Source organism: Magnolia sinica, chromosome 4, assembly GCF_029962835.1.
Source record: "Magnolia sinica isolate HGM2019 chromosome 4, MsV1, whole genome shotgun sequence".
In the NCBI taxonomy this organism is placed as follows: domain Eukaryota; kingdom Viridiplantae; phylum Streptophyta; class Magnoliopsida; order Magnoliales; family Magnoliaceae; genus Magnolia; species Magnolia sinica.
The window spans coordinates 91,563,398-91,587,163 of record NC_080576.1 but is presented as its reverse complement, the minus strand read 5'-3'; the positions used below and the strand labels follow the sequence as shown (position 1 = coordinate 91,587,163).

Genomic DNA, 23,766 nt, shown 5'->3' with positions numbered 1-23,766 from the left:
CAAACAAAACCGAGATGTAGTAAAATAACTACTTCGTTACATTCGAGGTACGAAGGATTATGTCTTATCATTTAAGAATTTAGGGGCTAAGTTAGTAGGATATATGGATTTTGATTATGTAGATAGTGTGGATACTAGAAGGTTGACTTCTGGCTACTCGCTTGTGCTAGAGCATGGAACGATCTGTTTGATGCTAAAGCTTTAGTCTGTGGTAGTTCTTTCCACAACTGAAGATAATAATATGACAATAACAGAAGCATTCAAGAAAGGTTTTTGGTTGAGTGGGATGATAAATCAATTAAGGCTTCAGTAGGAGGCTGTGTCGATCAATTGTGACAATGAAAGTGCAATCAATTTGGTGAAAAAATTTATGTTTATCACTCATGTACTAAACATATTGATGTGCAACACCATTTAATCCGAGCTTGAGGAAGGACGGATGACTCTAGAGAAGATTCACATCGGTGTGAATTAGACTAACATATTCACTAAGGTAGTTCTCACAGAGAAGTTCAAGTTCTAGGCAACTTCTCTGGGCTTAGTGAGGGCGTAAATGAAAGATGGAGTGTGCACGAGAAGCGATGGTGGAGCTATGATGCATGTCAGAATTAGAGATGATGACATAAAACTATGAAGAATGAAGATTGAAAATATGGTGGAGATTGTTATTGATGTCTTAAATTTGTAAACAACAGGGTTTGTTGATGTCATCGAGTAGTGGTTGATGTCATCAACAGAATCTTGATGCCATTGAAAAAATCATAAAAATCTATGTTTAGTCACTGAAACATTTTGATGTTCTACTTAATGTTATCTTAACTTTCCATAGTTTAAAATTGTTTTCCTCGGAATATTTTTCAACATCGAACTTTAGGTTATATGTCATTGATATAATGCTTTCATATTTAGTTTGCTTCCTAACGTTATCTCTGATACCACTTGTTGGGGAACCGCTGAAGCACACATACTTAAATCAAGCAAAGTATTACTAATCGCACAACTAAGTTCAAACACAAACAATCCAAATTTTACGTGGAAACTCTTTCGAAAAAAAATCGTGGCACAAAGCTATAAGTAATGCACTATGAAAGCAGAAATACAAGAGATGGGAAGTTACCAATTTGAACAAACATCAAATCTCCTTCACAATCCCAAGCTATACCCTTGAAACCCTTATGAATGAATTAGAAAGCATAGAGCTCCTCTGATCTTTCCCAAATCCTAATTACACCTGATATATATATATATATATATATATATATATATATATATATATATATATATATATATATATAAACAAATCTTTCACTTATGCAATTCTGGGCACACGCTCGATGGGACTTCGATTGACATCGAAAACCTTCAATGACATCGAGTAGAACACCAAAACATTCCAGCTCGAGATTGTATTGGGCAACCAATACATGAATCTAATAGATACCTACTTCACAACCAGCACGAACATCTCAGTGAAGTCTACGCATTCTCTCTAAGCGTATCCTATTGCTACTAACATTGCCTTGTACCTATCATGTTTCTTCTTGAAGATTCACTTGCACCCGATCGCTTTTCGGCTGACGGGAAGATCCACCAACTCCCACGTCTCGTTCTCGTACAATGAGTCAATCTCATCATTTATCACAACTTTTCACTTTTTAGCATATGACTTATCAAGAGCTCTTGAATAGTAGACAGATCTCCCTCATTGATAATAAGAGAAAATGCAACATTTGAATCATTCCTATATCCTACAATGTCGCGGCGAATTCCTTCTCACAGGTGGTTACTCCACGTGCTCTTGCACCTCTGTATCAACCTGTGTCTCATCTCTGTCTACTTGAACGTCTACAACCAACTTTTCTGGTTCCTTGTGTTCATCCTTACGGAACAAGGATCCTTCATTGAATTTAACGTTATAACTAAGAATGATTTTCCATGTGACTCGGTTATATAGCTTGTACCCCTTTATAACACCACCATAGCCAACAAAGATACATTTCTTGGTCATTTGATCTCACTTATCTCTCTTAACTGATGGTGCATGAGAGTTGGGACCCACCTTTAATACCTGTATGGTATAATCAGCACCGTCCATACATGATGTATGTGTTACATCCAAACCGTCCAACCATAGGTTACATCTGAACCGTCCATCCTCCTTGTAGGCTTGAGACGGATAATAAGACAGATCTATCTATCAGGTGGACCACACTGCAAAATCAGTGGAGGATTAACCATCCACCATTGAAACCATTGGGGTCACAGAAGTTTTGGATCAATATGAAATTTGTTTCCTCTTAATTCAGGTCTTTGTGGTCGTATGAACAGTTTAGATGGAAAATCATCGTTATAGTGTGGTCCAGATGATCTTTAAATCATCATCTTCGCTGCCATTGTGGTATGGTCCATATGATCTTTGAATATAATTCATATTCTTTTCGAGTAATACTTTAAAATGATCTTTAAAAATAGATGTATGGTGTAGATAGTTCACCTATAACGGTGGGCACAACTTGATGTGTATGGGGCCCATTATTGAGGCCCATGTGATGCGACCCACTTAATGTATATGAGGCCCATTGTTGAGGCCCATGTGATGCGTCCCACTTGATGTATATGAGGCCCATACAATGAGGCCCGATGGGATGTATATTGGTCCATACGATGTGGCCCAATGCGATGTATGTGAGACCCTTGTGTATGGCCCAATGTGATGCATGTGAGGCCCATGAGTGAGGCCCATTATGATTAATGTGTGGCTCATGAGTGAGGTCCAATGTGGTGTACATTAGACCCTTTATGTGAGGCCCATTATGTTGCGTATAAGGCCTTTGCGTGAGGCCATGGGCCCACCATATGTTTGGCTCTATGCGGGCTACCCCTTGGAAGTAATGTTGATTAAATATTCACATTGATGGGCAACGATGGATAAATGTTCACATTGTGACTGAGGTCCATTGTTGGGCCCATTCTCATCTTTCCTTAATAGACTAACCCAAACTGTTGGGCCCCCATGATTGTTAGGCCCACCTTAATATAAGGAAAGTACATAATCATTATACGAGAATGCTTAGCATAACATTATGATACATGCCCATACGCATCTTCTGCATGTTTGATGTGGTTGACCATTGCATATGCCATTGGGCAGGTCATTTATGGGACTCCCTGATAGGCGGCGTTCTCTCTCAAGAGCGCTCATCACGTGCAGGATTGATGCATGACTGGATTATATGACTTATGTATCATGCATTGTGTGATGTAGTTAATATACACCCTAGCGACATTAGGGCCGTGGCCTCCACAGGCACATCGTGGAGAGCCGGATTAGATACCTAAAATATTGTTACTAGCATCGGGGCGCCATAGATGTCCATGGGTGAAAATTTCTAAACCCGATGGTATCAGAGGATGACTCCAACGTCAAGATCAAGTGGATACATGAGTGCACGAGGGCCGTATACCAGTAGGCTACGTCTCCCACTGTGTTGTGGTTGGTTAGAAAGGGGTATGATCTTACTCGCCTGAGTGAGGGGGTAATATCTAGGTTGAGTTTGACTAGCTTGAGGAATGGGTCCGCCATCAACGAGTCGGGCTCGATATTGGCAGGCGGATAGTAAGGTTTCTTCCACTTACCCAGTTGTGCGCTCGGATAGGGGCGGCAAGCTTACGTAAAGTATACTAGACCCCGGTGATTGTCCAGCGTGAGAACTGTACTAATATTTGATACTCTAGTGATGAGCTGCATTGATATATGGATTTTGATGAGGACTTGTATGCTTGAGTTGCATCTCACATCGCAAGGCCTTGGTATATCCAACATCATTCACGCCTTACATCGCATGGCCTTGATATGGCCGTTAGCATTCATGCCTTTGTTTTGACAAGAAAACAAATGCGTTTGATTTGGAAAATTATTTTATTCACTTAATTATGAATAAAAGAAAATAAGAAAGATAATCACATCGTTTATTCATTCTAAGTTCTTTTACATCATTCTCTCCTTTGATTCCAAATAGAATATTTATGAATTATAATGTAAAACGAACATTTAGGAACAACATGATGCGTAAACATATCTATGCCAAATGTTGTGCTAAAAGCCATTGTGCATTATCAAAAGCCATTATGCCATTGTTAAAGCCATTATTTCATTATTAGAAGCCATTGTGCGCAAGCACTATTGTGTGCTGGCTCTTGTTGTGCGCTGGCTCTTGTTGTGCGTTGACATCATTGTGCGCCGCACAATGCTCCTTCCGCACAACGAGTACGGGCTCTACCTCTCTTCTTTCACAATCTTCTCCTTCTCTGTGATTGGGTGCTGATGACCCCTTACTGATGGGTCAGAGGTATTTATAGCCTTCTCACACGTGCAAACATGCCACATAGTCACTGTGCGAAATCCTTTACATGATTTTCATTGTACGAAGTCTTTTGTGCGGAACCCTGTGTGCAGACTCCTCTGTGCAGACTCCTTTATGTGGATCCCGGTGTGCGGACTTCTCTGTGCGGACTGCTATGTGTAGTCATCTGTGTTTCAAGGCTTCTTTTAGTACAACGATGATTTTCGCACAACACTCATTTCTGCACAATCACTCATTTCTGCACAACACTCATTTCGGCATAACACTCTACGCACAACGAACTTTCTGCTATCTCCTCTTTTTATGCCTTAACAGATGCCCCCTTGATCCTGCATTCTTTTATTCTTATATCTACAAAATAATGTAGGATCAATAATAATAAATAAAGATTCATTCTAATTACTACTTTTGTCTTCATATTCTGTGTTGTGCGCGCACAACATATTTCGCACAATGTTTAATGCATAGCGTTCACCGCACAATGGATCACACCTCACCTATAAATACAACACTTTTACTTTTTTTCCTCGCTTCACTTTCCTCCTACTGCACACTATTTCTTCGTCAAGTTACTTTTTACACGAACATTGTTGTGCGCCGCACAACACCCATCCCGCACAATACCTCTCCGTGCATAATAGGACTTCACGCACAACACCTCTCTGTGCACAACCAAATTTTTAGTGCAAGGATAGGTAGCGCTTAATGACCTTACTGCACAAAAGAACTTGTGCACAATGCTTTGCGCACATTGTATTGCGCACAACGATCTACGCACACTATATTGCGCACAACGCTCTGCATACTGACTTATAATAAAATGCGGACTTGGACTTTAAATTTATTTGCTCCCTCATTTTTAGCAATCTTCTATACTTCTCCCTTTTAACTTAATGAACTTCTCTTCTGAATTTTAACTTGTTCACTAACTCCTATATAGGTATCTGATGGCTAGCTCAAAAAGACCTCTCACCTCCCTAAGTACCGCTGGGCCTTCTGACTTGCAATCAATCGAAACCCGTGGTCAGAAAAGACCCCAATCGGATGAAAACTATACTTCCTTCTTCAAAGAGCCGGCCCCTGTCATTATTAATTTTGTTGATCGTATCCAACGCTTATCTGAACATATCCGCATGGCCGTACTAATGAAGGAGATAGAGGGACCTACCACTTCAAGACAAGAGTCTGATTAGGAGGATTGGTTGAAATGCACAGCCAATTTCCGCACAGACGACACCCGTCCTTCTGCTGCAGAGGCTTCTCCTGCTCCAACCCTTTCGAAGTAAACAAAGAAAAGAGTAAAGATGAAGCTTTTCAGGAAAAAATTCGAGAATACAATCGCGACATTTTCAAAATGCCTGGGATTCAATCAAACTGAATGCTGAGGTAATTAAATTTCGCAACCCCTATAAGGATGAAACTATTGCTCATTCTCTGCAACTTCAACATCACCGGTCCATTCTTTAGAGCGAACCGACTGATCATATGGCACAAAATAGACTTTTGTATGTGTCAAATTGGGTAATCAAAGAGCCGTAAATCTTTGAAGGCTATCTCATAGATAAAGGATTATCCTAGAAGACTGGGCAAATAAGATATATACGCTTCCTCACACCATGTTACAACCCTCATACCTTATATTTCACTCATTTCTTCGAAACAATTCAACAACGTTTCCGTCATCGCGACTCCCTGTGGGGCAAAGAAGAATTTAGGACACGGGGTCTTTGGACTAATCATTTGTATTATAACGCGTGGACCAAGGCAATCTTGAAGAAGTACGAAGATGTCCTTGTGGCAGTAAATATATATTATGCCATAGAAGCTACCTCGAAGTTCATTCACAAGGACACGATGATTTACAAGGATTTTCTGAAATACTGGTCTTCCACTACAAATTCTTTCCATCTTCCAGTAGGGGAAGTAAGTATTACCTTATGGGATCTGTATAGGATGGCCAGCCTGCCTATCTCTGGATCTTTCCTTGATGAATACATTCATTCGAACGAAGAATTTGCTTATGTTGCTCCCAATAGAGTACCTAAAATTACAGCATCAACCATCGAGCTTTTCCGTGAAACATCTTATTTTGCCGATGTTTATAAGATTTCTCCTCTTCAATGGCTCGCACATTTTTTTCCATTACTTAGTGTAAGTGTTTTAATATCCTCTTTCCCTTTCAAACACTACTTACCTATAAATATGAATTGCTCACTTCTTCCTTTTTTCAGGTTCCCCGACAGCCATTGTGCCGAAATAGAAGCTACTCGCAAAAAGATAAGGGGCCCGGCCGAATTCACTGCTGAAACTGAATTGGCCACTTTCTTGGCCTATTGGTTGAGCTTAGTCATGCTTCCTAGCTCAAAAAGCTCAGAATCTATTCAACCAACTTTATTTGTGGCAGCGGGCGCGATGGCAGAAGGTAGAAAAAGATATTCTCTTGCCCCTCCCGTCTTATGCTCATTGTATAGAGCTTTCGGTCATGCTGCGGCGCATTGCTCAAGCCCAGCACTAGGAATTACATCGTCTTTTACTCCATGACATTATTTCTCTGAATGGCTTGGCATTTATTTCCCTTGGACCTATAATGATACAGAGAAGGCTTATGTCCATCCCAACCATTTACCTCTGTGGCATATTTCGAAACAGAAGATGATAAAGAAGGGATATGAATGGATAGTAGACAAGATTGACAACTTGGAATCTATCGATTTCTTCCCTTTTTACTTAGATCACCAAGCTGAAGACAGAGAAGTTAAAGATAACAATAACCTTAAGCCCATTGAGAGGACCTTCTTCCTTTGTATTCGTTCTTGTAGTCTCCCCATAAGAGAAGGAGTATAATTCTGGCGAGAACCATACTACCCAAGTTGATTTGCCAGGCAATTTGGGTACGATCAAGCTATGCCTCAAGCAAGTGGAGAAGTTACACAGACAATGAAAAGCTATGGAGTTGGCCCCTACAATTGGGCTTTAATATGGAAGCAACTCCTAGCGAGAAAATTTGGTTCCTTATTTATTTTCTCAGGTTATAATCATCGAGTGACGGCTTCACATACATGGATGCGATGGTGGACGCATCATTACTACTTGGTACACAATCGCTTTCTAGTAGATCGGCCTATCTGGGTTCCTCCTCCACGTTTGAGGAACTACAGGCCGAAGCAAGGAATTAGATATTTTTACGAGAATGATCAGGCTGCCGCTCTAGGACAACTTTATCGTAAAATTTATGTGGAAGAGCCCATTAGAGGAATAAAGCCTCCAAACACTCTAGAAGGATGGATCACTTTCGGTTCTCCTTTGGATTTGATAAAATGGGGAGAAAGATCGGCCACTCCTCACAATGAATTCGAAACTGCAAGCGGTATTCTACCTTCCCCTACCCCTGAAGGAGGAGATCAGCTTACACAGTCTACTTCCATTATTCCTCCTGCTACAGAGCCCATTTCCTCTACAATCTCTTAGACTGTTAAACATACAACCGCCACAGTTATCTTGGTTGTGGATCTTACGAAAACCACAACAAATCATGCTACAGCCATGACTTCTCCCGCTGCGCGTCGGATTATTATTACTACATCTCCTATGACTCGCTCCTGCGCTAAGTCATTGTCTCCTGAAGTTTTGGCAAAACAAGTCCCTTCTCCCACTCAAAGTGCCTGTCTTCTCTCTGTGAAGACTACTTATAAGGGAAAACAAATCATATCGAAAGAAGACAGCTCATTAGAATATTCAGCGAATACTACAAGCGATGATACATCTTCTCCCACGAGCTTAACTGACAAAGGAGATGCCTTGAATGCAGATCCTGACGCCGAGGTGGATATTGGAGAGGAAGGCAATGTTAGAGTTGAATCCCCACTTCCTGATGCTCCAATCACTCATCCAGATACCTCTCATCCAATTATGGTGACCTCCCTAGATGATGAAGAGCAACTCGATTATAGAGAATATGGTTGTTCTCTCGGTGCAAATATCTTTCTTTCTTTTGATGCTTCGTATTCTCCTTGTATCATGGAAACTGCTAATGTGGTGGCTCGCGGAATGTCAATTTTAAGGGATGCAGAGGCTCAATCATCCGAAATTCAGGCAATGATGGGGAATGTACTTCTTCTTCCTATCACAGAAGAAATCTTGCCGATAGTCCTCATAACATCTGATGTCCCCATTCAAACTGATAAGCTCCCTATTGTGCGTCCTTCTCCTATCCAATGAGTAGCTCGAAGTTTAGAATTTGATTCTGATCTGGCTGACGTCCCAACTCCAAGTACCCTTAACTCGAGTACTGTAAGGGCTCAGGAGCTTTCTTTTAATGCTGTTATGACTATAGAAGTCCCCAGCTCTGTAGCACCCACAACCCATTCTGTTCAAGTTACTTCTACTGTTGCCCCTAATACGGGAATATATTTTCTTTTCTTATTTTATTTCATCATTATATACACATGTATCTTCTTTCGAACTTATAATCTCTTCTTCTTATCATTCAGTTTCAATCGCGCCAACTCCAAGTGGATCTGAAGGGTCCAATTCAGTAACTGCAGCTTGTGATAAAGTTTTTTTGGAAAAGGTGCCACCTCTTATGTTGGGACTCTTCAAGAACGCAATTTCTGTTACCATTGGTGCTTTTAAAGATCTAACCCAATGGCCCTTTTTGGATAGTGCTCTAGCAGTTTTCACCCATTCGGCTCATCTGGCACATGTTGATGTTCAGTCTCTTCACGCTTCCTTATCATAGTTTTATGATTCCACGAAAAACTTAGAAGCAATGCAGAATATAGTCATTGCTCTCGAAATTTTAAGTCGTCAGAAAGAATTGGCATTACTTAAGGAGAGACTTTCTTGTTCAGATAATGTTCTTACTAATTGCAATGCTATCAGTCAGTCTCTTCATGAGAAGTTAAAAGTTTCTGATAGAAAAAAGACGATTATTGATGATCAAATTGCTCTTCTTGAGAGAGAGATTCTATCACTGAAGAATCAAAAAGAAGCAGAAGATTTAACTATTTGTCAGATCAAAGAAGAGCTTGAAATGAATACTCAGGTAATTGATACAGAACAAGCTAAACAAACAAGGAATAGGGAAGCTGCTGCTTTTTTAGAATCAGAATTGATTGGCGTTCCTGATCAAGCCAGCATGATTCTTGAAGCCAAACGCACAACTGCTGTGGCACAATCTCAATTAAAAGAAGAGTTGCAACGTTACTTACAAATATTAAACATAACTGAAGATCTGTAGGCATTGTATGTAAATATTCCTTTTACGTTGTAATATATAAGCAGCTTTCAGTATTTTATTCATAACAAAATACATTCTTGATAATACAATCATTGATTTTGGTACTTGTTAATGCTTTCATATTCATACTTTGTTACTTCAACTATTTATATCTATGCATTGTATGACGACCCTATATGATGTTTTATTTCAATGGGCGGGAATATTTTATCTCAAAGTTAGTTAGTTAGATTTGCACACAGTTTAAGCTCTTGAGTGGTGGAATAACTATAGTTTTTTAGACTCATAAGTAGTTGGAGTCAGGTCTTATGCGAATGGTCTCTCTAACTCTCGTGAGTTCTCTGGACTTATCGCGGTCGGGGAGTTCACAAACCATGGTTCATCAGAGGGGCCCAATGAAGCTACCAGAGCCATGAACTCAATGAGATTTACGTGCATGGTTGGCCACAGTAACTCTCTAGAGTTCACGGGGCGCGCAAGGCTACCTTTAGTACCAAATCTAAGGCCGTTGATCCATCGATGAGTAGGTTTTAAGCCCTTTCTCATGAGTTAATACCAAAAATCAAACCAGAGATCCTGGGGTCTTATTCCATTCCCCTATTTTCTTCGTCTATGAGTTCGGACCCATTCATGGGAGGGTATTTTCATCCTCGTACATGACGCTATCGGAGAGCTCACAAACGGCGTTGGTCTCATGCATGACTGGCCGTTTTACAACTTTTTGGCCTTAAGGCTTTTTAGTCGCGGGCTCCATCCGCTGCCCATATGGGTATGCATGTGATGTGGCCTATATGGGCTTTTTAGGGCCGCTGGCTCCACACTGCTGTCCTGAATAAATATAGGTCTTATGCATAGTTGGCCGTATAGGGCTTGGTTAGGTTACCTTAGACGGTGAATCAATAATTGATATATCGTTATTGCTTGCTATTGCCTGTATGATAATCTGATGGTATTTTTTCTTTATGTCCAGCCAGCTTGCTTGGCGATAATAATCAATTTTGATGAGTAACCAGTAATAATGGCAATGGCAGGGATTTTGTCAAGGATGAACAACCAATAATGACAGCAATAGTTGGGACTTCGAAGATAGTGATATGCTTGAAGATTTGCCTCTTATTCATCATTCATGAAGATAGAATAAAGGCTGCGCCTTTAAAGGCTATTTCATATTTTATCTGTGATTGCCCCCTTTTGATATAGAAGAATTATCTTGATATTTTTCTAAATCAAAATTCCTCCTACTGTTAGGAGTAATATTTCTTGATAAAGTGAGCATTAACCGGTATACTGATGCCTCGTCCATCTTGATCCGTTACTCTGTATGCTCCACTGGAGTGACTTCAGTTATGATATACGATCCATCCCACTTAGGTTTAAACTTGCCCCTTGCTCTTCGAGTGACTACTGTTGGCCTTTTCAACATCAAAACCAAATCCTCTTTCTTAAAAGATCGGTGTTTAACCATTTTATCAAAGGCGGCAGAAATTCTGGCTTGATATAATTGCGAGCATTGTTGTGCTGCCGGTCTTTTTTCATCAAGCAGATCCAACTCTTTCAGTCGTATTCTTGCGTTCTCATCATCTGTAATTGACTGATGCACTGCTACTCTTAGTCAAGCGACTTGTATTTCGATTGGCACGACAACTTTTATACCATAAACTAACGAATACGGGGTAGCTTGTGTCGCTGTGCGATGAGTTATTCCATAGGCCCATAGAGCTTCCTATAATTTTTCATCCTAGTCATGCTTATTCCTTTTCACCGTTCTCTTCAGTATTTTTACAATCCTCTTATTGAATGCTTCTGCCAACCCATTGGCTGACGGATAATAGGTTGTTGAGAACGATTGACGAATCTTAAACTTAAGACATAACTTCTCCATTCCCCTATTCTTAAAAGGAGTGCTGTTGTCTGTGATGATTTTCTTTGGGATACTATGGCGATATATTATCACGTGCCAAATGAAATTAACAACATCTTTCTCTTTAACACTTCGCAGTGCAATCGTTTCCGTTCATTTGGAGAAATAGTCTGTTGCTACCAGTATATACTATTTTCTTCTGGACGATGGTGGATTTATAGGGCCAATGACATCGAGTCCCCATGCGGCAAAAGGCCAAGAAGTAGCTGACTGATGAAGGTCTCCAGGAGGTACATGTATGATGTCCCCATGGATTTGACATTCGTGGCATCGCTTTGCATAATCTATTTCATCTTTAAACATTATCGGCCAGTAATATCTCATCCGGTGCACTCGGTGGAACAAATTCCTTGCAGCCTGATGCACCCCGCATTCCTCAAAATGCGCCTCTTGTAGCACTTGACCTACCTCTTCTTCGTTTAGACATCACAACAACATTTCATTATAAGACCTTCCGTATAATTTCTCATTACATATAATGAATCTTTTCGCTTTCTGCTTAATCTGCAACTTCGCCTCTGGATCTTCTGGTAGGATATCGTACTTGAGATAATTAATGAAAGGCTACTGCCAATCGTCTATTGTCACCTCTAAGCATGATATAGGGAGTGCTTCCATTGTTTCACCGATTATTTCTGCTGAAGGCAAAAATCTCCTTTCTTCGATTGTCACTTGTAGGGGGCTTCGATCTGGGCAAGATAGCGTTGCTACTAGACTGTCCAAAGCATCGGCTCTTGCGTTCTCATACCGCGGTATATACTTGATTTCAACATTCAAAAATTGCTCTAATAAATGTTGCGCCCTTAGACAGTATGACAGAAGTTCCGGTTTCCTTATTTCAAATTCAGTCGTCAACTGATTTATAACCAGCTTAGAATCCCCGTAAATTTGCAATGCTTTTATTTTCAGCTCACTGGCTATCTCCATCCCAATGATAAGGGCATTATATTCGGTTTCGTTATTTGTACATGTAGTACTTAACGTGAAAGAACAAGGCAACAAATCACCTTGGGGGTAATGAATATTACTCTGGCACCCACCCCTGTTGCCTGAGCCGCTCCATCAAAGAACATTTGCCACACTTTTGGCAACTCTGTCATCACAACCTGTTCGTTAGGAAACTCATCGAGAATGGCTTCATTGTCTGTCACAGGATGAGCTGCTAAAAAATCTGTCACTGCCTGTCCCTTTACTGCTTTCGCCGGTTCATACGTGATCGCATATTCTGACAATAACAACATCCACTTTGCCAACCTTCTTGACAATATTGGTCTTGTCATTAAAAAATTAATGGGGCTTGCTCGAGATATCAAAGTTATGTTATGAGACAAACAATAATGTCTTAATTTCTGAACTGCAAATACCAATGCTAAACATATTTTTTCGATGGGTGTATAATTGCATTCTGCATCGATCAATGTTCGACTTAAATAATAGAGTGCCACTTCTTTCCCATTTTCATTCACTTGCGCTAACAAAGCTCCTAGTGAATTCTCGGCTGCCGATATATATAAAATAAGATGTCTTTCTTTCACGGGGGCTGTTAATACTGGATGTTGTTTCAACAGTTCTTTTATTGAATCCAAGGCGTTCTGACAGGATTTATCCCGTATTAATTTTGCTCCCTTCTTCATCAGATGAAAAAACGACTGACATCTTCCTTCCAGGTTTGAGATGAAACGACGGATATATGCTAACTTGCCATGCAAGCTTTTTAGCTCTTTCAACGTTTTCAGAGGTGGCATATCTTGTATAGCTCTAACTTTCTCTGGATCTATTTTGATACCCCTGTGTCTCACCACAAAACCAAGAAATTTTCCTGACGATACTCCAAATGCACATTTAGCTGGGTTCATTTTTAACTGTTTCCTTCTGATTCGGCGGAAGACCGATGCTAGATGTTCGCGGTGTTCTTCATGATGATTTGACCTGACCACCAAATCGTTCACATAACACTCAACATGTTTGTGCATCATGTATTGAAATATATTTTGCATTGCCCTTTGATACATCGCTCCTGCGTTCTTGAGACTGAATGACATAACCTTATAACAATTTATCCCCAATGGCGTTCTAAAAGTTGTCACCTCCTCATCTTCAGGTGTCATTCGTATTTGATTATAACCGGCGTAGCCGTACATAAAGGACATGACTGCATATTGCATAGTACTGTCTACCAACATTTCGGTTATTGGCAGTGGAAAATCATCTTTTGGACATGCTTCATTCAAATCTCTGAAGTCAACGCAAACCCTGATCTGCCCATTCTTCTTCTTTACTGGGACTACATTTGATATCCACTTGGGATATTTAACTTCTCTGATGAATCCGACCTTTATTACTTTACTTATTTCTTCTTCTATCTTGAGGACAAAATCTAGGTGAAACCGTCGTTGCGTTTACTTAATGAGCCTTTTGTCATTAGAGATATTTAACTGATACATCACTACTGTCGGCTCTAGGCCTGGCATTTCCGCGTACGTCCAAGCAAAGACATCTTTATTTTCTTTCAAGAGACTAACATATTGATTAGCTTCTTCCTCTGATAAACTGACACTTATGAACGTATTCCGCGGTTCTTCCTCCGTTCCCAAATTTATTTCTTTCAAATTGTCAATTGTTGGCTGCCCCCTGTCTTCCATCTGCTTTGGGGCTACCTCGGGCTTGCTGATTATATCAAGGTCCATTTCTTTTATCTGGCCAGCTGTTACCATATTCATTGAAGATTCTGCCCCCAGTCCTCAAAATTTTTCTCGTTTCTTTTGATTCACCCCTATTGGAATCTAAACTCTTTTTCCATAATTTAGGCCAATAGGTTCTTCGTCGTCGAAGCTCATTTTCTTCATGATTTTTCGACTCGCCAAGCTATACCTTTCCAGCTCTTTGGGTGTCAATCTTCCATTTCCCATACCACTATCAACCGCTTCGTCTTTCTTCATTTCTGAGGGAGCATAGAATTCGATCGGCTCCGGATATCTTGCACTAGACTTAACATGAAACCTTCTTGGAACAAGGGGAAATGGCTTACTCCTTTCAGCATATGGAAGCGGTACTGTGTAATTTGACTGTAGAATTTCCAATTGCTCTGGCAATAGTAATGTTAACGGCGGTTGTCCTGGCTATCGCAGATGTTTCGGGACAAAATAGAGTTTTTTTTTCGCCTTTTCTGTTATGGATGGCTTCGCTTCCTTTTCTTTTATTACTTCCATGCAGGCATTTTCTAGAGCCTTGTTCTTATCATTCTTCTTTCCTTCCCCGCTAACGAATGCATCATAATAACTTGTGTCTGCGAAAAAAACCTTTGCCTCTATGTATGGTCTTGCATTAGCTAATACTTTGTGTTGTACCCCGTCTTTGCAGTATTTAAAACACTGGTGCAGGGTAGAAGGTATGATGCCATACTGATGCAGGAGGTTATATGTTGTCACCTTATTGATCACATGGCAGACAACGTTTGTAGTCAATTCTCCTATCTCCAGCGTTATTGTGATCTTTCTAAGCACACACTGTCTGTCTTGATTGAAGCCCTGTATCATCATTCCACTAGGGTGTAGGTTCGAGCATCGATAACCTAATTCATTCAGCATTGTTAATGGAAATAGGTTTATAGCAGACCCGTTATCGAGCATTATTCGCTTTACTTGTTTACCGCGAATATAGCCCATTATCATCAGCGGCCTATTATGTTCCCCCTCACAAACTAGGTCTTCATTAGAGAAGGAGATAACTGGAATATAATCTTCTCGTTTCTCATTCTCCATGTCATTCATCAACACCCCCCCTTATACCTTCGTCAGATAAGGCTTTTATTAGGCTTTGTCGGGAGTCTTCCGACAACTTCAGAGCATCATAGACACTCAATCGAGCTGGAATGCCTTTCAAGTGGCTTATAATGTCAAAAGTCACTATCCCTTTCTCCTTCCCCTTTTCTTTTTCGCCACTGCATCGTTGTTGGTGTGGTTTTTGGCTGCTTCTATTTTTAGTTTTTCACTTCTCGAATTTGGCGGACTAACCATCTTCTTCCCTGATCGCTAGGTAGTTACCACAACTTTTCCCATTGTTTTCTGATTATCCACCCTTGTCCTTCCATGATGATCTTCTCGCAAGGTACGCACATTTGATGTCCCTCTTTTGTCTCTTTCTTTCTCTTTCCCGACTATTAACTCACCCCTTTTTATCATCCTTTGTATAATACACTTCAATGTATAACAGTTTTTCATCGGATGCCTTGTTATGCGATGATAGTGACAGAAGTCTCTTTCCTTTTTTTTAGACGCTTCTTCGGAATGTTTCGACAAGGGCAATTCAATTTTTTCAGCTTTTAATAACTGATTCATCATAGGGAGTACGTTCTCTATTTCAAATGCAAAACTCTCATGAGAATTCAATGATCGAGGTTTTTTGTTGTAAAACCTTCCTTTAGGGCGATTCGACTCTTCCTTCCTTTCTATCCTTTTGCCTTTCATTTCTCTTGTGTACTGGCTTCTCTTTTCACGCTCAACCACATTTGTGATCAACTTTTAGGACCCTCTTTTGATCATTTCATAATTGAATGCCAGCATTTTTCGAGTCATCAATTCTAAAGCATGCACTTTCGTAGCTAAGTCGCGGAAGGTTCTGATATCAGCACTGGTGAGTCCAAATGCTACTCCAGTTTCCATAGAGTTTAGACACATTTTTACGTGTTCTTTTTCTACTGGTAATTGTCTGCAAGAAGCCCCTAAGGTCTTCCATCTGTCTATAAATTTTTTCACTATCTCTCATTCTCTTTGTTGTACCGAAGCCAGTTCTGTGATACTGACATCACGTTCTGATGATAAAAAGTTTGACATGAACGCGTCTTGCATCTTTTCCCATATTCTTATCAACCCAGGCACTAAGCTTGAATACCACCTGAACTCTTTATTCGTCAGAGAAGACCCAAATAATCGGAGGCAATATTGGGGCACTGTAGAGAAATTCCCCATACTGGTGATGATGTGTATCAGGTGTTCTTCTGGTGACCCATCCTCGTTGAATTTCTAAAAATCAGGCTGCATAAAATTGTTCGAAAATGGGACATCTTCTACTTCTCTCGTGTACGACATTCGATATCTGAATCTTCCTGTGCTCTCATGCTCTCTTTCTATTTTGACTGCTTCTTTGACAAGTTGTCGTATTTCTTCCTGTGTCATCGCTCTCATCGTGGGAGCAGATCCATGTGACTCGGTCCTCGGCGGCTGCGACCCTTCGAGATGCTGTTCTCGTTCATTCGCATTATCAGTCACTGGGGGTGCTGCCATTCAGGCTACGTTGTGTGCAAGAGTTCTTAAGGCCTCCCAGAGATTTCTACATTCTTCCATCAGTGTTTTTTGTGCCTCTGCCATTTCAGTGATTCGATCCTCTGTAGTTGGAGAAGACCCTCGGTTTGTTCTGGCCATGTGAACGGTAGCCTCTCCATTCCCTGACGAGGCAGTGGTCGACGCTGAATGAGAGTGTATTGATGTTATAGGAGTTGCCGAAAGAGGAGACTCATATGATCTTTGTGCCTCTCTGGAGTAACTGATCGGTCGGGAAGACATAGAGATTGGTGATATGGATCCTGACAGACTTGTCAGTAAAGCCTTTCCTTTCTGCTCTCTCATTCACCAAGAGTTCTTGGCGGGCAAGGCAAGAAAATCTTGTGCGGTTGGAGGAGTCATTGCCTGCGTGGGGTAGATTGCCGGCGGAGCAAGTTCAGGATGTTTCTTAGCAGTATTTTGTGTTATTGGTCTCCTATCTCTTCTCGGTGATGTATTTGCTTCTGTCACAGCGATATTTCAAGTCCTTGTCTTCCTGCGAGTGACAATGATCTAGTCATCTCTTTCTTCCTGCATAATCGGTGAAGCAGTTATAACTGTAGCAGTTGCTCATGGCTCCATACATTTGGTTGATGCTGTTTTCTTAGCATACTCTGCGACAAAACCCGTTGCAGTGAAGTAGAAGACCGTGTTCTTCTGAATGGTTGCCATTGATTAGTTGGTTGAAATATCTTTTTCTCCTGGGTCCATCATATAGTAAAACAACATAAGTTAGTAATTGAGATCAAGTTATATTCTAATTTGGAGATGAAAGGTAGGATGTTCCCACTGAGAGTCACCATTTTGGCGCCCGTAAGGCACCAAACAGTTGCGATTATCTTTCGTACGGTTCTTATGCTAATATTTAAGTGAAAAAGTGTCCCCAGTAGAGTTGCCATTTTGTTTTAATAAGAAAACAAATGCGTTTGATTTGAGGAATTATTTTATTTATTTAATTATGAACAAAAGAAAATAGGGAAGATAATCACATCATTTATTCATTCTAAGTTCTTTTACATCATTCTCTCATTTGATTCTAAATAGAATATTTATGAATTATAATGTAAAACAAACATTTAACAACAACATGATGCGTAAACATATCAAGCATTAGGACACTATACCAAATGTTGTGCTAAAAGCCATTGTGCATTATCAAAAGCCATTGTGCCATTGTCAAAAGCCATTGTGCCATTATCAGAAGCCATTATGCGCAAGCACTGTTGTGCCCTGGCTCTTATTGTGCGTTGACTCTTGTTGTGCGCTGACATCATTGTGCGCCGCACAATGCTCGTTTCGTATAACGAGTACGGGCTCTACCTCTCCTCTTTCATAATTTTCTCATTCTCTGTGTTTGTGTGCTAATGACCCCTTACTGATTGGTCGGGGGTATTTATAGCCTTCTCACACGTGCGAACATGCCACGTAGTCACTGTGCAGAATCCATTGCGCGATTTTCATTGTGCGAAGTCCTTTATGCGGCCATCTCTGTGCGGAACCCTGTGTGCGGACTCCTCTGTGCAGACCCCTTTGTGCGGACTCCTCTGTGCGGATCCCGGTGTGCGGACTTCTCTGCCCGGATCGCTATGTGCGGTCATCTGTGTTTCAAGGCTTATTTCTGCACAACGATGATTTCCGCACAATACTCATTTCTTCACGATCACTCATTTCCGCACAACACTTTGCGCACAATGAACTTTCTGCCGTCTTTTCCTCTTTTTATGCCTCAACAGCCTTGCATCGCATAGCCTTAGTACGGCTGATAGTATTCATGGATTCGCCGGCATATTCTGCATTACTCTGATATTGCGTTCTGAGCACGCTTATATTGTGCACACACTCTCACCACCCTCTAAGCTTTCTATAAGCTTATGCACGATTAATGCGTGCAGGTGACGCCAGGACGCAGTCATATCTTAGTAGGAGCAGGAGCGTGCAGTCGAGCTTCAGGAATTTTCGTTATTATTATTATTGTACATTAAAGTTTTTTATCATAGTAAATTTTGTGATGGTGTCTTGGTTATTGTTTGTGGGTTATGCTCATGGTTATGCTTATTACGAATCAAATTCATATTAAAAAAATCCTCCTTGTAGGATCCAGGGATCTGAACCTGGTATATGGGTGTCAGGAGCTGAGAATAGGGTAGTATGGAGGCTGTCGGCGCCGGATTCGGCGATTGAGAATTTTGTGAACTCAGTTTCCAAGTTTGGGGTGTGACAGTTACTGCTGACCATTCACTTATACCGAGCAACTTGTTCATTTGCAATGAGGCACTGGCTCTACCTTAGGGTTGCTGCTGACCATTCACTCATACCGAACAACTTGTTCATTTACAATGAGGCGCCGACTCTATCCTAGGTGATCTGCTGACTATTTACTCATACCTTGTTCATTTTCAATGAGACGCCAACTCTCATGAATTGGACACTGAAGTTGACTGAGCACTACATGAAATTGACTGAGCATTACATGAAATTGAATGAGCACTACATGAAATTGAATGAGCACTACATGAAATAACCAAACATTACATGAAATTGACCGAGCACTACAATTGCACTACATGAAATTGACCAAGCAATACATGAAATTGACCAAGCACCTCATGAAATTGACCGATCATTACATGAAATTGACTGAGCAATACATGAAATTGACCGAGCATTACATACAGATGACCGAGTACTTCATGAAATTGACCGAGCAGTATATGAAATTGAAGTTCTCGTTCAATTTCATGAAGTTATCGGTCAATTTTATGAAGTTCTCGGTCAAGTTTTCATTCAATACGAATTTTATATAAGATATCATTCACAACAAAATACAACATTTCTCAAAATTTTTCTTCTTTCCATGCGTGGCCTCTTCGATGGATGTACTATTTTCATCATTTCTTGAAAAAATAAAATAAAAAATAAATAATGATTTATGGGAACAAGGATATTCTCGTTCGAAAAAAGATCGAACGAGAAGAGAGGAGAAGATTTGTAAGAGGAGAAGAATTTAGAAAATGAGTTTTCGGTAAAAGGATATTTTCATAGAGTTTTTGGTGGTAGAATATCCTCGTGTGAAGAGGAGAATGTTTTAGAAAATGATTTTTTTTGTAGTAGGGTATTGTCATATGAATGGGAGAGAATATTTGAGAAAATAAATTTTGGATGGTAAGGTATTATCGTAAGAAAGGAGGAGAGGAGATTTCAGAAAAAGTGTTTGCGTTGCAGGGGTACTCTGTTTAGCCCAGGAAAATAAAGTCAGGGTGATTTAGAAAAGCTAGTGGTTGAAAGGGTAAAATTCACCAAAAAGCCATTGGGTAAAAGGTGAGATTCACGGTGGATACTTGACCGTGGGGCTCACCTTGATATATATATATATATATATATATATATATATATATATATATATATAGGGAAAAGGTACTATACGCTCGACCTTACCATAGGCTTCCGTAAGGTCGAGCGTTGTCACGATGCTGGCCGTCGGATGCTCAACTTTGAAATCAACGGCTACAGTTAAGACGGGATTTTCCCGTGAGAGACCGGTAGTTCCGGTTACATGGGATCCCTAGCCCAGCAACCTTCTCTCTATCGCCCTCAATACCAGCAGCCCTCTCTCTCCCTCAATCCCTGCCACGAGCGACCTCCGCGTGCAGCCCTCTCTCCGCCACCAGCAACGTTCGCCTCCACCTCTCTCTCTCTCTCTCTCAATCGGCACCACCAGCCGCAGCCGCCTCCACCTCTCTCTCCCTCCTCTCCCTCAATCGGTACCACCAGCTGCGACCGCCTCCACCTCTCTCTCCCTCATTCCCTTCCACCACGCTGTGCAGCCTCAGATTACAGGTAAGACCCCTACCACCACGCTGTGCAGCCTCGGATTGAGCCTTACAGGTAAGGCCTCTGTTTTTTGGTATTTTCCCTGTTTTTTTTTTTTTTTTTCCAGATTGAGATGCTCTGGATCATGTGTTTGATACATTTCCAGTGTTTGAATAATGACAATACACATGTTTTGGTGATTCCGCAATAATGCGGTCAAGCTTTTGTGACAAACGGAACTCTCCACAACCATGGACCGGGGTTCCAAGTTCCACCACTTGTAACTTTACTGATAAGGAAAAAAAGATTTGTACATCAATACTTGGAAGGAGTGAAAAAAGAAAAAACAAAACAGCCCCGCATAACAATCTAGCTTTATAAAATTAATAGGAACTTGGGGGAGAAACAGAAGCTAACACCTCCCAGTACGTCCAATCCCTGCAAAACCTCCACCAAAATGCCCCTTACCTCCCTGGGAAGATCCAATGATTGATGAAGACTTTGATTGTAGGGAACCCCCAAATGCAATCCAAAACCAAAGCAACATAACGACATAAAAACAACAGCACAGCCAACCCTACACCAAAACCACAACTCCTAACTTCCACCTAGTCCCTACTGCTTTGCTTTAGCCTCAGCTTAAAATCCATCACAGTATCATCCCCAAGCTAACAACTGTAGCAGCAAGCGATCATGGGCCGGGGTTCCAAGTTCTATTAACATCAACAAGAATAATTTGTATGTAGGTTTTTATTAAGTTTTAATAGCAGGTTTCATAATATCGAGAATATCACAAGGGATTATCATAGTTCCGGCTGTCAGTGGGCAGGACCTAGGCCTAGATATTGAATTGTTGGGCTGGACATGTTCAAAATTTTGTAGTTGCTTGGCCTAGGCCCAGCATATCTATAGCCCCGATTGTACATGCCAACATTTTAAAACTGAAGCTTCCCTGATTTCACACCCAAATCAATATCAGTTTTTGCATGTAAAAGAAAAAAACGTTTGTTTTATCTGTTTTTTTTTTTTTTTTTGTAAAATTTACTTTTGTATTTTTAATTGGTGAAGCCAGTAACCTTGTTGACTTGGACAGTTGCAGAAGATTGCTAGTGTTATTGTTTTGTTTTTAATTGAAACAGAGTAGTTATTGCTTTCTCCTGATTAGTGATTAATTGGGCTGATTCAAGAGTTACTTCATCATTATGTTTCTACAATTAAATAAATTTTTTTGCATGCTCATTGATTTCAATTCCTAGAATTATATAGAAGAGAGTAATTTGATACTTCTGTAGAATATGCCAATATGATTCACTAGATTAAGCTAAGGGTTGTTATTGTTTTTTTTTTTTTCTTTTCTTTTATATTTTTTCTTCTTCATTTATATTTTGTCAAAATCTGTCATGAAAGATCAAAACACCACAACTCCACAGACTGGTCTAAATCTCCACCCCCTTCCCTTTGAAATCCCATGATTTTACAGTCACTTGTACATATCCCTCCCTTGGGCTTTGTTCCCTCCAACATCACTGCACTTGCATCGTTAAGAATCCCATTACTGCATGGAATAGTGCTAATCACCTCCTTAATCTCATCATAACCATACTCTAATGGAACTTCTCCCCACGGCCCATTGAAGCCATTGAATATCTTCTGGGTTTCATCCAACCCACTGTAGAAATAGTTGTCATTTACCCCCATCTATTCACCTCCACCACATTGTAGACCATTCTCCTTACTGTAGCTGATCTGGCTGCAGCTCCTATCAGAAGAGCTACAGCTATTCTCCCCTCCAAGCATGTAAGCTCCATCTTTCATTTGATATGAATGGTGTGGATGATGGTGGTGGTGGTAGTGATGTATGGGAAACCTCTCATGGGTTTGTAAGATGCAGCTGGTAGCATTGAAAAAGTCTGGTGGGGCAGGCATCCCTGCAAGGCTTGTGGGAGATTTTTGAAGGGGTGAGAAAGCTTCATAAGGAGATGGGAAGGGTGGTTGCTGCTGTGGTTTTCTTTGAGAGGGAAGATTCCCAATCAATCTAATTTGAAATGTTTCTGAGTTTCAGTTTGATGGTAGCATTTATAAGTTTTGATCAGGTAGCAAATTACTGAAATTGATTTGGTCATCCATCTCTTTAATCAAATTAAGCGTAGTAGAAGAAAGTTTCTATTGGCCTAAGATGCACAGAGACGTCTCCAAGCATGTGGAGAGGTGCACAAAATACTAGTCTGTATGCACTCAGATTTCAAGGAGTGGAGAGCTTCTCATTGTGCAAGTTGGCTAGTTTGCAAATTGCCTGATTGAGGCTAGAAATTAATTGCAGCATAAGTACGTGCCTATCATCTCGTTCAATGTGCTGACTTGCTCATGGGTTGCATTTTTTTTCTCTTATATTTTTTACCAATTTCAAGTACTTTTTGTTTTTGTGCAGATCTGAGATCATTCAACGCAAGTTTACAATAACAAAGGCACTGCTATTTAAGGCTGACAAGTCATCGTTCGACCGCCTTTGTCAACAGGTTTGGGACATGTCTATTTTGCCTGACAACATGAGGCAATTGCTACTTCTAATACACACATTTCTTGATAGCCTCTGATATTGGTGTTTTGATATCTGCAGACCATGTACATGGATGGTATTCTCCAGTTTGCAGTTTGTGTCAACGGAACTGTGCTTCAGCGATCCAGACCATTGATACTATGGGCCCCCACTTTTGAAGGGCATATCTCGAAAACCATTCAGATGAGAAGACCCTTCCCAACTCAGTTGGATGATGCGGTTGTATGATGAACATATGGGAATATGATTAAATGAAATGATCGATGTTTGGCTTATCTCGAAATGAAAGTCCTTTAACAAGGCTATTGCTTTAGATAATTTTTATTTTATTTACGTAACCAAAAAAAGCTGATTGGAAATTCACACAGATGATGATTGCTTAGGTGATGTTCTTATCATGTATTACAACAAATTGGCCAAAACTGGGAAGGAAATACATCATATACAAATGCTTTCTTTACATTACAGCACACTTGTCTTTAGTTTTGGATTCCGGATTTGATGAAGAGCTATTGCTGCTCCTTGGCCCCTGCAAGAAACAAACATCTCTTGTAAAA

The 23,766-nt window shown here is 40.5% G+C and overlaps 1 protein-coding gene across 2 annotated transcripts; it reads left to right on the top strand.

Moving 5' to 3' along the window:
* The first annotated feature begins 20,520 nt into the window (after positions 1-20,520).
* On the top strand, positions 20,521-23,566 carry LOC131243374 (uncharacterized). Of its 2 annotated transcripts, XM_058242696.1 has the most exons (4): positions 20,521-20,727; positions 22,544-22,924; positions 23,081-23,168; positions 23,270-23,566. In XM_058242696.1, the coding sequence occupies exons 2-4, from the start codon at positions 22,851-22,853 to the stop codon at positions 23,435-23,437; spliced, it is 330 nt and encodes a 109-aa protein (XP_058098679.1). In that variant the 5' UTR covers positions 20,521-20,727; positions 22,544-22,850; the 3' UTR covers positions 23,438-23,566. The 2 variants fall into 2 exon arrangements, 1 of the variants encoding a protein (XP_058098679.1); XR_009170039.1 differs by lacking the exon at positions 20,521-20,727 and having other exon boundaries at positions 22,051-22,977.
* The last annotated feature ends 200 nt before the right edge of the window (positions 23,567-23,766 follow it).

Bases quoted from the DNA above. Each gene is read 5' to 3' on its own strand.
- LOC131243374 (XM_058242696.1), top strand. From the start codon at position 22,851: ATGTGGAGAGGTGCACAAAATACTAGTCTGTATGCACTCAGATTTCAA. The intron at 22,925-23,080 runs GTTGGCTAGTTT...GTTTTTGTGCAG, and splicing joins GAGAGCTTCTCATTGTGCAA to ATCTGAGATCATTCAACGCA. The intron at 23,169-23,269 runs GTTTGGGACATG...TGATATCTGCAG, and splicing joins TCGACCGCCTTTGTCAACAG to ACCATGTACATGGATGGTAT.